This window comes from Thrips palmi, unplaced genomic scaffold (genome assembly GCF_012932325.1).
Source record: "Thrips palmi isolate BJ-2018 unplaced genomic scaffold, TpBJ-2018v1 HiC_scaffold_5, whole genome shotgun sequence".
NCBI classification, from domain to species: Eukaryota; Metazoa; Arthropoda; class Insecta; order Thysanoptera; family Thripidae; genus Thrips; species Thrips palmi.
Genome location: NW_023144632.1, coordinates 4,333,272 through 4,350,862, shown reverse-complemented (window position 1 = coordinate 4,350,862; position 17,591 = coordinate 4,333,272). Strand labels below are relative to the sequence as shown.

Sequence of the window (17,591 nt, the reverse complement as noted above, 5' to 3'; positions counted from 1 at the left end):
CGCCGTAATCCCCCAGCCAGGCTCATTTTTGAAAATGCAATTTGCGTTCAAATTTTTGGCAAACTGTATAGCGGAGCGTGTTCCTGGCGTCAAAATAGGCAGAATCAACGAAAATTTCATGTCAAAATTTGAATTTTTGACCAAGTTACGGTACTTTTTCGTTTGAACAAGAAAATGTTCAAGTTTGAATGCTTTTGACCGACCCAACCCACACTTTTGTTTAACTCCGGGAGATCCTCATGCTTTGAACAACAGACTTTCAAAATTTCAACTCGATCTGACATTTAGAAGTGCCTCAAATCGCTATTTGGACGCGCTGCCGGGTTCCTGTCGGGCGTGGGCGGCTGCAGTAACTTGGTCAAAAATTCAAATTATGACATGAAATTTTCATTGACCCTGCCTATTTTGACGCCAGGAACACGCTCCGCTAAACAGTTTGCCGAAAATTTGAACGCAAATTGCATTTTCAAAAATGAGCCTGGCCGGGGGATTAGTACGGCGCCGTGCGAGGGTCAGCCGGTCGGCCGGGAGTCCCGGACCCGGCCGGCCGGGCTCGCCTCGAGCCAGAGTGGTGGGGATAACTTTTTCCCAAATAGCCAACAGTGAGAGCGGCTAAATAGAGGCGTCTGACTGTATCATTATTTCTCTGACTTTCAATCGAAGCTGGTGCGGGTGCTATTTGGCAGTTGCTACTACTAGTATGAGTGACATGCGCGCGCAGGAGTGCGAGCGAGAGAGAGAGAGAAAGAGAGAGCGAGGCTTCAAAGGGCCTCGCCGCCCGACTGATCCTCCTGGGCATATCCTCCGTAATGCGCAATCCTTAGCGGCGATCCCCCTCGAGATCCCCCCCCCCCCGCGCTATCGGTGACGAGATGCTCCGCCAAGCGACGCCAAGCGATTGCCCGATGATTAGCACTTGATTGCATCCGAGGAGCAGATTTACTTCAAGAGGCGCGTTTCAGTTCCTATCGCTCGCCTTGTTTGCGTTCTGGAACACGCGACGCCCCGCGGCGGCGCTACATTGTGGCCAAGGACTCTCTCTCCCTCTCTCTCGGTCTCATGGGGCGTCCGGGGACAGCCGCAGGGAGCCGCCGTGTGAGGTGCGAGAGAGACGGCGACAAAACGCTTTGCGCGCGAAGCGGAATCAGTCTGCGCGCCTCCCATTTGTCGCCACTTGCTCCCCTGCCGTGTTGTCATCGCCGCGGTTAGCCGCGCCGCCCCGCTCCGCTCCGCCTCGCCCCCGCCCCGCCGGGCCGACGATATATCGGTCCGCGGGGAGCGGGACGCGGGTCGGGGTTGTCGGGGTTGTCGCCCCATTGTCTTGTGCCGCCGTGCCGCCGCCGCTGCGCTGCGGTCTCTCTCGCACTCCATCGGGCGCTCCATGCCGGTGCGAGAGAGATCGACTAGGCTCGACCCCTGAAGCGCTGCTTTCCGCTCACGAGCAGAAAATTATCGCCCCTTGATGCTGGATGAAGCTGGATTCTGTTGGATGCCGCATGCAAATCGCGTCCACACTCGTCCAGCAGACTGGTTCCGAGAGTCGTTTTCGTCCCTCTGTCGTCTCTCTCGCACTCATGGGGCGTCCTGTAAAGGTGTGAGAGAGCGACGAGAACGAGTCTCAGAATCAGTCTACGACGGTTAGGGTTGAAAATGCCCGGAAAGTTTCCGGAAACATTGGAAAAAAACAGTGTTTTTTTCCGTTTTTTTCCCTGGCCTCGGAAAAATTGGAAAGATAGTCGGGCATTTCGCCTGAAAGTAGGCTAAAAGCATACCTTTATCCCTATGTGAACACGATTCTCAGTGCACTCATACTACTTATACCCTGTTATGATTCCTTCTCGTGCGTTTTTTTTAGATTGCTGTTGTGAATCTCGGGTTGTCAGTATAATTTAAGTTGTAACAAAGCACAAAAATAGTAGATTCCATGATCATAGTGCTTAAAAACTAATTTTTCCTATTTTTCCTTTTTTTTCAAATTTTCTGGTTTTTTTTTTTCAACTTTTCCGGTTTTTTTCCGACCCTTCGAAAGTTTCCGGAAAATTTGCATCTCTAACGACGGTCTACGAGGTCTGAGACGTCCAGGGGAGGGGAGCGAGTTGTGTTGTCGTGTCATTAGTCTCGCTGTCGATGCCGGCCAGCCGATGTCCCGCCGATCGGTGCGGTCGATGCGATTCCGATAAGAGTCGTGCCGTCGCTTCCGTAGGGATGCGAGAGAGACAGAACCACTGCCAAGGGGTGACCCACTGTAAAATTTTGAGTACAATGATTGCGTGAATGTGCAAGAATGTGCAAGATTTATGGCGTTTTTGCCACACATGTCGCCTACTGACAGGCGTTTTTGACACCTGAATGTGGAATGTGGTCAAATTTTGTACAACACTGGTAAAACTGAAGCGTAGTTGTATGCTTGATTCAAGCATACAACTACGCTTGAAGACTTTACGCTTGACGTCAAGCGTGGAGAAGAAATTCTCCCATGCATTTAGATAGGTGGGAGAGGGGCAAAATGGAGAACTATGCTTGAAGCCAAGCGTAGTTCTACTACGCTTGAAGAAAGGCGTAAAACTACGCTTGAGTTCTACCAGTGAACGAATGTGGGAAGCTGCTCCCCCCTCGACCACTGCGCGCTGTCGGCCACCAAGGCGTGCTGCAGGGCGTGCTGGAGGTGCAGGCCATCCCGTCCAGGCCGTCCACACTGTAAATGTCTTACGGTGAAAGGCTGCACCGACATATTATGGCGGAGATTTTCTCCATAATACCAACGAAATTCGTCAAAATATCTATAAGGTAGTGAATTCTGAATGGTATGTTACGAAGTCAGCTGCACCACCATAATATGGAACATTTTCACCATAATTATGGAGAACCTTCACTGTAGAACATTTAGAGTGCAGGCCGTCCAGGTCTGCGTAAACTCTAGATCTGCTCCTCGCACGCGCGGCAGTCCCTTGCCGACGACAGACTCCCTGCCCGAAGGACCCTGCCCGAAGGGTGGGGGAGGGGAAGGGGAAGGGGTTCATCCCGGCTAGGCGTCCCGACGCCCGACCGTCCCGGCGGACAAGAAACCCCAGGAAAATCTTAACATCGCAAACAGGCGCACGCCCGACCCGTCCATGCCTCCGCAGCGCTCCGCAGCCTCCAGCCTGCATGCCGACCAATCGGCTACTCGGCCTTTACACCCGTGCCGACATCCCGACAAAAAAGAAAAAGAGCAGCGGCAACCGGGGGCAATGAAAAAGGTGGGGGCTAGGGGAAAAAAAGAGGAGAGGTAGTAAGCAGGGTTTTGTGTAAATTCCTTGAGCTGTTTGCCATCTTACTCTATCCGTGACTCTTTTATTGTCGTCAATGGTCGTGTAAAGCAGCTACGTGCTAAAAAAAAGGGGAGCAGATGTAATAATACGGTTTTGATTGTGTTGACTGGTAAAACGAGACTATGCTTTACAACAAACACGTTTTTTTAGGGGGGAGGGGGTCGGGGGGCGAGGCCTCACAGTTTTGTGCATGCGAAATTTCTCGTACAAATTTGTACGCAGAGTGGCACAAACTCGTGCAAATGTTCGTACAAATTTGTACAAAAAACGCACATGCGCTAAATTGTGTGAAACCACGAACCAAAAGTGTTCAAAGGAATTAAGTGTGCACGGACTGTACTTACATGAAGGAACCGGGGCAGGTGTACGCGGTTCTGAGCTATAACTTACGCCAAACTGGAGCTAACAAAATGGGTCCAAGTCCAAAACTGTTCAATATCATTTAATGGTCGTCCCCTTATCAACCTTTCTGTCCTGCGCTGAACCAAGGCGGATGTACACGGAGGCTGGCGCGGCGCGGCGTGGTGCGGCGTGGCGTGGTGCGGCGTGGCGGGTCGGCAGCGGGGCCTTATCTGGATTAGCACCTCTCTTTCATGTGGCCGCCATGCAGGCCACGCAGGGCCAGGCCGAGACGAGTGACACGCCAAGCAACAACATCAAAAACAACAAAGTTTCGTATCCGAGAACATTTGATTGCAGTCAATCGGCCTCAACTAGTGACCTTGTAAGATGTCCACGCTTTTCTTCTTTTTCTCTATTTTAATTTGGAGAAACTTTGTTTGGAACGAAGCGGCAGAATCTGCTGCAAGTCGTCGCGAGCGCGCCGTGTGGATGTGTGCGTGTGCTGTGTGCCCACAGACTGTTTACTCAATCTGAATTCCAAGGCAAGCTTGATTCGGGCCTTTCGGGCCCGCTGCGTGCACAATGTGGGCACAATGTGGGCACGGCAGCTCGGCAGCACGGCGTCGGGGCAGACGGTCGGCCACGTCAGCCCCCGTCGTCCTGCCTGCAGACATTTTGGCGCGCTGAACGGGAACTGTAATTTGTGTCTTATCACTCAAAAGTGACGCCGCAGTCCTCCGCTCACTGCGGCCGCGCGGCCCAGCACTGCCACCCATGGAGTCCATGCTGCCACACACTTAACATCTTATGATGGTTTTTATACGTATTACGATGGTTTTTCATCGTAAGGTATGCATAAATTTGCACATACGTAATATGCTCAATTTTTCATCGTATTACGCATGAATTTCATCGTATTACGCATGAATTTCATCGTATTACGCATGAATTTTACTGTAGTACGTTTCAACGTGTTACGATGGCCCTTTGATCATAAGAATCTGAGGGTGCACTAAGGGCGGATCCGGAGCCGGCCTGAGGGAGGGGAAAAACAGCACTTTTTGCCTACTCACGGGGGTAAAGTGTGGCTTTTCCCTATCTAGGGGCCAATCGCCCTTGTGGCCGCCCTCTGCGGACCAGCGCCACGGCCGCGGCTGGTCTAAAACAGAACAGTTCTGGCGCGAGGCGGTGGCCTGAGCCAGGTGCGTGCAGGCTGCGCAGGCCCTTCGCTTTTCTCTGAATCCCGAATCAATCGTATTGGGAAGGACAATATCGGGTGGGTTGTTGGTGGGGTAGCGATAGCGGCGGTTGGTGCTGGCGCTGGTGGAGGCGTGCTGGCGCGGGGCGCAGGGCGGCGCGCAGGGCGGGCGGGGCAGGCAGGGCCCAAACGGGCCTGGGCGCCAGAGGCAGGGCCAGAGGCAAGGCCAGAGGCAAGGCCAGAGGCAAGGCCAGAGGTAAGGCCAGAGGCAAGGCCAGAGGTAAGGCCAGAGGCAAGGCCAGAGGCAAGGCCAGAGGTAAGGCCAGAGGCAAGGCCAGAGGCCTCGTCATTCGTCTCACCCCGCCCAATGCAGAAAGGACGTCGTTGATCGGCGATCAGGCGATCCCTTTGGCGCGGGTCAGCCGCCTCGCACTCGTGTAAATTTTGTCAAAATGTCAGAAACATGTCTGAAATCCTGATCTAAATTCGCGCACCTCTGAAAGCTTGAATTCTGGAAACTTACTCTGACATTGATGGTTTGAGTTCTACAGAATGTCAGGAGATGTTTTCAGCTTTCAGAGGTGCGCGAATTTTGATCAGGTTTTCAGACAGGTCTCTGACATTCTGACAAGATTTACACGAGTGCGTCTCTTCCGGAGACTCGAGTCTTGGCGTGGCCGAGTCTTCGTTACCCCTGTCCCTGCGCCAGCTAGATGCTGCGTTCAATATCTCGCGAGATAATCCTTATCAACGATCAAATAATTTACTGTGCAGCGTAGCGTAGCGTAGGCACTAGGCAGGGCGGGCGAGGACGGATGGTCCAACCGTGGTTGCCGCACTGAAAAACCAAGTGTGGAGAACTCCACTTTTGAAATGCGGAAGTGTGGAATTTGCAGTGTCCGCACCTGCAAGTGCAGAGTTTGCAGTCTCCACGCATGAAGTGAAGACTTGTCCACGTTTGCGCCATGCCACGAGATAACACTGTTATTCAACGAATGTGACATCACATTCGTTAGAATATGCATTTTGTCACGTTCGTTTGACTACGATGTCGCATTCGTTGAATACCAGTGTAGAGGCTCTGTGAGCTACTCCACACGTTTAAGTGTGGAGAATTACTCCGCACCGGGAAGTGTGGAGTTCTCCACGCCGGTTTGAAAGTGTTGCCGCCGCTGTACAGCCCACACCAAAAGTGCTAACGGCGCCCTCCTCTCTGCTTGCAGGCAAAACGCGCACCAAGGACAAGTACCGCGTGGTGTACAGCGACCACCAGCGCCTGGAGCTGGAGAAGGAGTTCCACTACAGTCGGTACATCACCATCCGACGCAAGGCCGAGCTGGCCGCCAGTCTGGGGCTCTCGGAGAGACAGGTAAATACATCCCTCCGCACCACTGCGGGGCATATAGTAAATGGTGCACGCGGGCATCTATGAGCGCGTAATTACACTTTTGGCATTAACGTTATTTCTGCATGTCGTAAACGGCTTGAGATCCTATTCATAAAAGGAATTGGTTCATAGGGCAACCCCATCTAAAATTCAATTCAAGACGCGGGCTCATCCTCGCCTGAGTTTGGTGCCCTGCTCATGAGTCCATTTGCATGTGGTGTGGCCTTCAAGCCGCCAAGCAGCGTGGCTCCGATAGCATGCGGACGGCGTGCGTCCTCCCGCACCCGTCCCGTGTGCCTTCATGGCCCCGTCCGTGCCGGCTGGCTGTGCCTTCATGGCTGTGCCTAGGCTGTGCCCACACGGCGGCCATGAGCGCGGCGGAGCGGCAACGTGGATGGCGGCAGGGCGGCATGCCTAGCCTTCCCTCTCAGAGATAAGACCATCGCGGCACCAGGCGTGGTGGGGCGGGGCGGGGCGGGGCGGGGCGGCGTGGTGGGAGCGACGAGGGCGGGGCAACAGAGCAGAGGGAGCGGGCCCCGAGGAAACTCAAGCCTGCCAGAGCTCCGCCCACCGGGACTTCCCCCTCCACGCCTGCGGTTGCAGTGTGGGGGAGGGGAGGGGCGCTTGGTCAAGGCTGGCTGGACTCGATTCAAGTGTCGGCTCTGACGGAACATGGGGCACATTTAGAAAGACTTTGATCACGAACATGGCTGGCTCGGGCTACAGATGATGGACACTGGGGTTCTCTCCTTGGCCGCGCCAATGCTAACGCGCTTTCCTTTTTGCCTGTCCAGGTCAAGATCTGGTTCCAAAACCGGCGCGCCAAAGAGCGGAAGCAGACCAAGAAGCGCGAGGAGCTGGACCACAAGGTGAAGCTGGAGGACCTGCAGCCGGGCCTGACGGGGGGCCCAGTGCACCAGGGCCTGACGGGCCTGCCGGGCGTGCCGGGCCTGACCCACCAATCCCACCATCAGCACCACAGCCACCACCTGCACCACCAGCTGCACCACCACCACCAGCTGCACCACGCCCACCACCACCACGGCGCCACCACCCCGACCACGACCAGCCCGCTGCCGCTTCCCCTGCCGCACGCACACGGGGGCGGCACGGGGCACGCCGGCCTGGTGCACCACCATATGCTGGCCGCGGCGGGCGGCAGCACGGGGGGCGGCACGGGGGGCGGCACGGCGACGGCGCAGGGCCCCTCCAGCCGCACCAGCGGGGCGGGCAACGGCGGCAACGGCTCCAACGGGGGCAGCAGCGGCGCCCTGGTGTCGCTGTCGTCGCCCACCTCCAACAACCCCGGCGGCAGCGCGGCCACCTCGGGGACGTCTTCCGGGGGCGGCGGCGGCGGCATCATGTGACCCATGACAGAGCCTGGAGGCGACGATGCCTTGGTGGGCTGGTGACCCGCCCAGGCCACTCAGGCCCGCCTCCAGCTCAGGCGCTCGGCGATGCCCCCACGTCGAGCCCCGTGCGGGGCACCGTGCGGGGCACCGTGCCATATCCCGGCCCACCTCGGCCTGCCCAAGCCTTCCTCCGGTCGACTAGCAGTGCCGCTTGACCAGCAGGGAACAGCGTTCAAGGGTGTAGGCTGGGTGTCAGGCCAGACTGCTGTCGAGGCAACCTGAAAAGACTTCTGTAGTTATTTCTCCGGGCTCCAGGCCGTTCTAGCTCAAAAGACAAAAGACAGCTTCGGGCGCTCGTGCGTGATTCGGGAAGATTGCAGTGACGTGGCTGTCACTGGCCGTTCAATGTGCTAAGCTGCGACGCTGCGCCCGCTGCGCTGGGTTTGGGCGGGTTCGCAGCGCCGCCCTAGAGGCCGCCCCTACCCTACAGTGCAGGCTGCGCAGGCAGGGACTGCGCCGGACTGCGCAAGCGGCGCAAGTGTAGTCGACTAGAATACAGCTCCCACCTCAGGTGTGTTTCCGTCCATCCGTTCTAATTATTAATTTAATTTAACGTAGTTGTGCCCAGAACAATAATTGCTAGTTAAGGCGTGCAGACACGTGAGGTTCTCGATGGTCATTCCCCGTCTCGACACCATGCCCTTCGGCCCCGCGGCCGTTGAGGCGATGCCGCAACGCACCAACGCGCCAACGCGCCCACCAAGTCCACGCAGTGTGCGCCCAAAGCTTCCTGTGCAATTCTTCTCGTAATTAAAAAAATGAATAATAATTTAAGATTTGTAAATGATATGTGTGTAACTTTACAATGAACCATTCCTTGGTCCATGGAGCGGTTACTCTGTGATCGGATTGACATTATTTAACCCCCGTCACTAGACTACAAGACCCTTGTTGACAACCTAGTAAGATTTCGTTTTAAATGTGAAAAGATGAATGCTGTGACATGAAACTTCAGGTTTCTTCTTATTGTATAGTTCTAGCTTTCGTGTGCCTTTCTCAAAACCCTTTTTTCTTGTGGTCTTGTAGCTTTAGAATGCTCAAATTTTTGCACCCATGCTTTAAAAAACAATTTTGTATTGGGTTGTCTTCTTTTTCTACACCCATACAATGTAGAACTCACAGTATTATTCCAAGTTTCAAATTTTATGCTTAAGGCTAATGTTGATGTTGTATGTGGCGTATTGTTCAGTTAAATATGAAAATATATGTATATGGATATGATATATATACGAATTTATGATATAAATATTATTATTAAAATATTATTTCGCTGGAAATCCTGGTTTTATTTTTTCCGTGGCACGAATGTTGCGTGTGCAATCGCTGGTGCAATCCTGATCTAATGCCCTCTTTGGGCACCCAACTTGTTCCGGTTTTGTCCACGACCCCTGGCCATGCCCTATCGGCGGGGCGGGGCGAGACGGGCCGGGACGGGCCGGGCAAGGGAAGAAAGCCGTCAAGTGTTCCCGCGGGAGCCATTCTGAGTCGAGTCGTAGAGGGAAGACGGGAGTGCAGTGGCGGTGGGGGAAAGGGGGAGGGCACAGGCTTACATAGTGTCTAGTAGTATCTAGGACTGACTGACTCCGGCGAACGCCAGCAAGTAGAAAGAAAGGAGCTTAGCACAATTCCAGTCCTGCAGAAAAATTAAATTTATTTTTTCTTCTGCGAAATAGGGGTACACTGCAACTTGAAACGACAGCTTGCAAGTCACATATAAATGAACAGGACATAAAGGGAGCAGGTAATGTATCACTTTGTTCTCAGGGCGAACGAACAGGACTTAAAATGTAATAATTACCGACAATAAAATTAATTTAACAACGTTAAGTCACATGATAGATTTGCAGACCTCGTAACTAATTCCCTCAACTTAAAACCAGAAAATTACAAAGTTTACAACACAGCAAATAAACGTTTTTGCAAATATGCATAGTATGTACAAAAGTTAAAAAATAAAAACTTTGATGCACCCCTCAGAAAGTAATAAGCAGATATATATAGCAGCTTCTTAAGAGAAAAATATAACACAAAGAAGATTCGAGACGATTAAAAGCTATGCAGAATACTCTAATCCATCAAATCAATTGATGACTATAGGCATAGAAAAATTCTTAGCAAGTAAAGTAGAGGCTTCATTCAGTTATGTTCCTAGACACAAATATAAGAAAACAAAAGAGGGAGACGAATTTTCTGAAAACACAAATCAGCAAGAAGAAATTAATTGTGTTTATGATGGCACTAAAATATTGCAGTGCCAATGTGTGTAGATGTCTATGTTTGATCATACTTCGTCCAAAGAAGCAGGAGGTGACAACTACATAGAGAACTTTAAAACAATGAAGAATCTATGTAGGCAAAAAGTATTACTGCCAACATCAGGTATTTGGTATTCAGACAAAAAGTGAGTACGCTCCTTGGATCATAAGGACACCGGGACACATATCACTCCCTTGACCCACAATCAACAATAAATCAGAGTTGGACAAGGTAAGATGGTCAAATTTCATGACAAGCAAAGTAAATAATAAAAAAGTAAGTCAAGTTCACTTCACACATGTTACAAAATCTTGCTTCATAGAGAAAACATTCATAAAATATTTTATAATTATGTACACAACTATGGGAACACGAAAGGTAACTGTTTAACATATCTAGATTAGATCACAATGGGCAAAGTACCAACACATCCTTAAGACAACAAATTAACACTATATGTAATTGGGGGGTCCGGAAGTTGCATTGCATTTTTCAATTTAAGACGTAGTTTGTGTCTTGCCTTATTTCTGTGGTTATGTTTGTTAAAAATACAGTTTAAAAACAAAACAAAAAACAGAAACAAATTGATTTGTGGTCGAAATAACAGCAGCTCAGTCTAAGTGCTGATACAAGAAGAAGACGAAATACAGTGGCACAAAGTACGTAAATAAACTGACTCTATACAGATTATAGGTGACAAGAAACTTCCAGTAACATCCTGCATGCAGAACACATAAGTTACACGTCATAGAGCCATCCCAAGACATAACAATTCACAGGAACCTTCAATACTTTTCACTTGTGAAGCCTTGCTCTAGTATGCAAGGAAGATCCAGGTACAAAATCACTGCTCATGGTCAACAGGAAGACAGATAAAAATAAAAGAATTTCACAGGAAGTTATTTTGATTTGTTATAAAAATAAATTTTACTCTTCAATGAGAGACAGCAATACTTGTGCGCAAGTCACAAAATCACATAAAAGTTTAACTTAATCTGTGAGCAAAAGAACGATCACTAACAATAAAAACGCATATTAACTGCTAATAAAGAAGAGAATAATTATACTTTAATTTTGTGCAGCTGCTTCTAAGCACACCGGTAAGAAGATATTATGCCTCAACACCGCAAGATTTAGAACAGAAAGAAAGCATCAGATAAAAAAATGCACAGAAAAGAACAGAAGAAAAACACCAAAACAATGTCTAAGTTAATAAAAGAAAGGCAATGAACTAGCCTAATTTTCTATTGGTAAAAAGCAGCATACCAATACATCAAACATTTTGCCTCTAATTTAGCATGGCCAACCATTACTTTGAAGCACAGAGTGCTCCTGAGCCACCGCTGCAAGTTCTTTCAACCACTCATCTAAAATAACAGCGCAAAGAACTGCATTACGAACATAATGTTCTCGATCACTGTTATTTTGACCTGAATCTGTTATGGCTCGATGATAATACCTGGAAAGTAAATTAATATGATGCCATTGAAGTCAATAAAACAGGAAATTCAAACGAGACTATAAAAATACCAGACAAACCTGTATGAACCAGTCTCTCCAACACTTTCCAGTTGTTCCCTAATAGGCTGTGCTACTTGCACAGCTCTTCGGAAAACGGAGGTCAACGTTGATGAGAAACTTCTCCGTTTGCTATCCACTGAACAGGAATAAAAAGATATAATGTATTATACAGAGCAGTTGCCTTAGGTTTAAAACCATGACATTTCCTTACCTCTTGGAAAGGGATCATTTGTCAGAGAATTTCTATGATTAAGGTTGGGAGGCAAAGAAGTGAACTCTATGTCTCCGCCGGGAGCAGATGCTACAAGAGCCAACCTTCGTGCGTTTGTTAGTCTATCTTCTCTTCCAACAAGGTATTCTTGAGCTTCAACAACTAGCTCTTGAATATTTGGTAATGAGGAAAGAACTCTGTCAATGCGGTGCTTCAAAGTACCCAATACCTAGGCAAGAAAACAAAAGATCATTTTCATTTCTTTTCTATAGTTAATTGAAGTTTAACCATATTTTTTCCATTGAGAATTACTTTTTTTATTGAGCAAATACGGGTCTGTACAGACACAAAATACAGCTAGTTTTGAATAATGGTGGCATACTACAGAATTTGGTTTTCATGAAGAATTGTACAATTATGAAAAATCTAAAATATTGATGACAATATCTAAATGTTGATACACAAGCAAACTCAGAAAGGCACTAGATTTGTTTCCTAGTTAAATGAGCATACTAGTCTCTGTGATATACACACCACGTTGAACTAATTTCTACCTGTACACACCTGGAAGAGGGATCGAACGCTTGGCTGTGTGACAAGAGTATGATCAAGCAGAAATGAACGCAGTAGAGGCTGAGGATGTACTGCAAGACGAGATATGAGCCCTGTAAGTTGTAAATTGACAACAAGTCCATTTTCAAGCATGCCTTCTAATTTTCGAAGAACAGCATCTAGAAAGGGGCCTGGAAACATATAAATATAAAATTAAAAATAAATTGGTAGCCTGAGACCAATTGAGTGACACAGCTGCTAATAGCATAATATATTTACCAATACTTGGAGTGCTCTTGAATGCATCCATATATGAACCCTCATGTACACTCTTGGTATCCGGTAAACTTCTCAAGACTGGAACCTGAGGTGTAGAAGATTTAGATACTTCATTTTCAGATAAAGATGGAGGTATGCCATCATCTAATGTTCCAGCTGTGTCATCAGAAGGTTCATTTTCTGGAGATGAATCTGATGAGCCTTTAAAAGCAAAGCTCTCATATCCACTGCTTTCACCAACTGAAGGTAAGCTGTGGTCATTTCCTGAAGATGATTGAGATTTTTCTTCACGGTTAATGGTGAGATTGTCTGCTTTAAGAGAGTTTGAGACATCATTTTCTTCAGAGTTTTCACTTAGCTCGTTTACATTTGGCCTTACAAAACGATTTTGGGGAGATGAAAATTCTTGTAAATTAACTGTTTCTAAACTAGACGAAACATCGGAGTCACCATTCAAAGAAACTTGCTTGTTGTCATTTCTACTTGTGGACTCCACTCTCTTTTCAGGAGAGGGTACTGAAAATGCTTCATACGGTGGAGTTTCACCATCATAAGGATAAACCCAGTTGGCACAAGAAGCAGCACATGCTTGAACTTTGGCCCGTGCATCACAAAGGTAGGCATGGTAATTTCCATAGAGACTTTCACTGTGTTTTAAGCCATACAAGCTCGTAGTTGTTGGGAGAGATGAAATTGAATCACAAGAAGATGATGATCTAGGCCTGGCAAAGTAAAACTTAATATTAAACAGTAAAAAGATATCAAAATAGCACATCCAGAGGCTGGGCTTCTCTTACCGGTTTCCTGCATTAGGGCTACCTAGCAAGGGCAATAAGGGAGGATTTGCCGCAATATCAGTACAACACAATGGAGCAAGAGAGAGAAAGCGCTCAGCATTGCGGCAATATGGATCTCTTTCCCGCACCCTGCGTCTTTGTGAAACCATAACATGTGAACAAGGCACAAGATGGCGGAAAATTAGTTCCAGCATTACATCTTCACAATGTAAGCTAACTAATGTGTCTAATAAAGATAGGGTTACTAAGCCAAGCTGTAAACCGAAAATTAAACACAATATTAGTTCAAGATTAAACATTGTGAAAAGACATTTGAAGATGACAAATATCAAAATAATACTGATAACTGTGCACAGAACATACCCTTGTTTTAGAATTTACTCGTTGAACTAAGTGATCTAAAATACGCTCCCCGTCAAATTTGTTTTCCAAGAGGAACCGAACAAATGAGCATAGAAGGCCTGGCTCAGACACACTTCGCAGGAAGAGCTCTAAGTATGCCGTTGCAGCAACGAGATCTTCCACTGTATTCTGAAGAAGAAAAAATAGACCATTATGGTAACATAACAGAGATATTGGGCAAACCTGTGTAATACTCAAGTTAGTCCGGGTACAGCAACTCATCTCTTCAAGACTCATACTCAAACTCATCTTCCATGCATCCATGCAAAACACTCATCCCAAACATGCATTAAATAAATCCTAAAAGCTAAGAAGATTGGCAGTTACATTAAGAAACATTCATGTTGAAGTTAAATTACAAATAACTGAAATTAGAAATGGTTTTAAGATTAACTATAATATTCTACAAGCAACATTGATAATCAGACAGCAAGTTTAAAGACAATAGGCAGGCTCCCATACCCATTGCTAAGAACTAATAACTAATGAATGATTCCATACCCATGCATCCGCAAGACCAGACTGCAGCATGTAATGTAAAATAAGGTTTGATTACTCCTCTAAGTAAAATAGAAAAACAAAACCTTGCAACCATGAAGGGAGGGACTGTAAAAAAAATACACCTTGATTACTTAGTTAGTGAGTGGGGCATGTGGACACATATATCGCAACAACACAACCTTTTCCTCTCCTTCAAAGCAGAAATAAAAACTAATCCACTAAATACAGGAGTTAGCAGAAATCAAACAATCATGCATAAGGAGGTTTTATAAAAAGTAAATTCACAAGAGTTTTGATAGTAAAATAAATTCATACTGCCATGGCATTTACGAAATGAGGACATAATAGAGCCGAGGGATGCAGGCACAAAGGCTTATTGGTACTGACCGCATCAAGGGCTGTGTCTATTTGCTCGTCGCACAGTCCAACAGATTCCTGCATGTAAAGCACCATCCAACAGAGAAACAAAAGCACATCTTAGAACAGTTGAAGCTCTTCCACACCAGACAAGACACCTCATCACAGAAGACATTCCGACACCACAGCAGACCTCTTGGTTTTCTCCTGTTTTTGGAATTCAATGTAGTGACATCCAAATGTATAACCGGAGAAGTCAAAAGTCAAAACAATCAGCTGAAAAACTAACAGTGAATAAGCTTGTCAAATTTTCAGCTCTTCCCATGGCACATTTATTGACATCAAATATCTTTTCTATCATTTTTCCTACAGAATTCAATGAAATTCAAATTGAAAACAAAAAAAAGGGAGCTCAATAACTGAGTAGTTATAGGTCATGTGAACAATCCATAATGCAGAACACAAATAGAAATTCACTAGTCACTTTCACTCACACAAGCCAGTGTTTGTTCAAACAATGAAGGATAAAATGGAACTTGAAAATGAAACTAAAATAAGTTTTGTCAAAAACTTCAAAATCCAAGGAACAGAGGTTTAAAGCCCATGAGTTTTCCAACACCGTTGGCCACTGGCCTCAGATTAGCCTCCACCAACATGCCTGTCATCTCATTCACTCAATCATTTGTTGGTTTACAAGATATGTACAAATTTCATGGAAAATTTAATAAACAATACGTAAGAGATTACTTTAGTCAAGAAGATACAGTACTTAACACATAAATAATAATTTTAAAAAAATATAGGAAAAAGAACAATATTGCTGGTTTAGTTTACCTGTAGCAAGGCTGGTCCCATTACAGGAACAAGAAAGCCTTGGTAGAGAAATTCCAGCATCTGGCTTTTAATACTTGGGTGAGCATCCTGAACAACGGCATTGCAGAACTCCAGAGAGTTCATGAAAGCTCCAAGCTCTGGGAGGTCAGTGACATCATCAGGCGTTAGCTGATGCCAGTCATCACCTTCCACAAGGAGTTTCCTCGGCAGGAGGGAGTACAGGCCACTAAGACCAGTGGCTAATACCTGTTCAGATACACAAAGCATGTGGTATCACTAACCACACAGATACTGAGAGCAGGGTTATTTCAACATATCTCAGAGATACTCACTGGACAGACATTAGAATGCTGTGTTATATATTGAGCAACATGTTCATTTTTCTTTGACAGCGACATGCAGAGAAGTAATGCATGCCTTGCCTGCTGTCCAATGCCTTCCTCACGGTGAACAAATGGTATTAGAAGTGAAAATAACATAAAGCTGCAAATAACATAAAATATTATTTTCTAACTACATACACTTGCAATACTATCCCACTGGGGAGGGGTCTAAGTTTACATCCAAGCTGCAAAGGCTCATGGACTGGCAATCGCAAATGGCAGGAGATAAAGACCACAGGACATTTATCAATGGCTCATGGCAAATCAGACCTAACATAAGGATTGTGTTGCTCTCCCCACACAAGGGATTTTGGCAAAAGCTACATGCAGGCATTTTAATAACTTACTCTGTTTTTCCATGTTCTACAGAAAAGAACAAGTCTAGAAGTTGTACATTTTGCATCAAGGAGATACAAAGCTGGTTCAATAAAACAACAAGCTTCTTTTCAACTTCCAAAGGAAATACTTCCCTTGCACTTGAAGAAAGAAGCTCTAGTAATGGTCTGAGAAAAGGTTCATGAGAAAGCAATTGGTGTCGAGAATGGCTTACAAGATGTTCATAGAGTTTTAGTTGTGTTAGCCTCACAGCATTGCTGTATCTGTTAAAACAAAACCAAAACAGAAATATGAGTCACCAATGGAAGAAAACATCCCACAAAAACATGCAAATAGAACAAAACTCTTCACCTTCCAGTGATTTTACTCCAGGTGAATAGTTTCTCCAACAGATTTTCACTCAGGAGGAATTCCAGGGATGGACAAGATGCACTGGATTCTGAACCAGTGGAAGAGTTTGTGTCATGAGGGCCAATAGGAAAACTCCCTGCTGCTCTTAATTCCAACAACAGTAGAGTTGACATGTGGTCCAGGTGGTTGTCAACCCCAAGCACATCATCTTGAGTTAAAGACGTTGGAGTTGCCTTAAATAGCGAAAACACGAAAACAATAACTAGCTAGTAATAGTACTAACTTCTAGTAAACAGAATAACATTCATGCTAAGATCTTGAGCATACCTGAGTACGCTCAATTATGTCATTAGCTTGTTGCCAGTGTTTACGGAAACTTTCAAAACATGCAGTAGGGTCGGCATCTTTGGGTGGAGACACTCTTCGCCTGTTAAAGCTCGCACGAAGCGAGTTAACATTCCTTAATAAACTCATCTCTCTTTAAGATACACCATACCCACCTGAAAAACAGTTAAATATTAACAATTAAAACAAATTATGACAGGAAATCCTTAATGAAATATGTTCAACAGCAAAACATAATCATGGCCATGTACTCAATACGCTAAAATGCTGCACTCCCAGTAAGGCTCCTACAGCACATCTATCTTGTCAAATCGAGAGGATCAATCAAATATAAGAACGAATTGGAGCAAACAACAAAACATGAGAAGGAAAACCTAAGGTTGAGTGACTGCACTAAGTTATTACAGCTGTTCATCAATATAATGATCAGATTGCGCGCTAAGCGAAATTGAGAGTTCATACTAACAGTTCACTATATGAATCGAGCGGCAGAAACGTTTCTCCCTTAGAAAACAGTGACATCTTTCACTTCGGAGCATCAAATGAAGGTGCGACGTCACTGAAGTCCTGAAGTACAACTGTTATGTGAATGAGGTTAAGTACTACAGTGACAGCCGCAAAACAACTTACGTGAGGAAAATACATTCATGTCTGGACGGCACCACCCTACTGATAGTGGAAACAGGTGACGCAGAGGTACGTGTTGATAAGACCATATCATATCTCTACCACATCCATGATGATGGGATTAGAAAATAATGAAAACCAACATCAAAATAAGCAGGAGCCTTCTCGAAATCACTCGCAGCGAGAGCT

General features: G+C 46.4%; 2 protein-coding genes across 4 annotated transcripts in view; one reads left to right on the top strand and one right to left on the bottom strand.

Moving 5' to 3' along the window:
• LOC117650780 (homeobox protein CHOX-CAD) overlaps nt 1–10,055 on the top strand; it is a 24,153-nt gene extending 14,098 nt beyond the window's left edge. The window contains exons 3-5 of the mRNA XM_034394382.1: nt 6,075–6,220; nt 7,033–7,332; nt 9,918–10,055. Of these exons, the coding sequence (XP_034250273.1) occupies nt 6,075–6,220; nt 7,033–7,332; nt 9,918–10,055 (584 nt within the window). The remainder of the gene's footprint in view (nt 1–6,074; nt 6,221–7,032; nt 7,333–9,917) is intronic.
• On the bottom strand, nt 9,276–17,591 carry LOC117650472 (UPF0518 protein GI14169). 3 transcript variants are annotated; one of them, XM_034393929.1, is made up of 14 exons: nt 17,406–17,591; nt 16,758–16,930; nt 16,431–16,663; nt 16,091–16,342; nt 15,693–15,843; nt 15,361–15,606; nt 14,557–14,604; nt 13,630–13,797; nt 13,267–13,520; nt 12,470–13,191; nt 12,203–12,381; nt 11,639–11,867; nt 11,446–11,563; nt 9,276–11,365 (listed from the first exon to the last, which is right to left on the bottom strand). In XM_034393929.1, the coding sequence occupies exons 2-14, from the start codon at nt 16,902–16,904 to the stop codon at nt 11,200–11,202; spliced, it is 2,913 nt and encodes a 970-aa protein (XP_034249820.1). In that variant the 5' UTR covers nt 16,905–16,930; nt 17,406–17,591; the 3' UTR covers nt 9,276–11,199. The 3 variants fall into 3 exon arrangements, with proteins under 3 accessions (XP_034249820.1, XP_034249821.1, XP_034249822.1); XM_034393930.1 differs by lacking the exon at nt 17,406–17,591 and adding an exon at nt 17,242–17,392; XM_034393931.1 differs by lacking the exon at nt 14,557–14,604.

Coding starts and splice junctions, on each gene's coding strand:
- LOC117650472 (XM_034393929.1), bottom strand. CDS start 16,904: ATGAGTTTATTAAGGAATGTTAACTCGCTTCGTGCGAGCTTTAACAGG. Junction 15,607..15,692: donor AGCATTCTAATGTCTGTCCA/GTGAGTATCTCT, acceptor GTATCTGAACAG/GTATTAGCCACTGGTCTTAG. Junction 12,382..12,469: donor CAAGAGCACTCCAAGTATTG/GTAAATATATTA, acceptor ATATGTTTCCAG/GCCCCTTTCTAGATGCTGTT.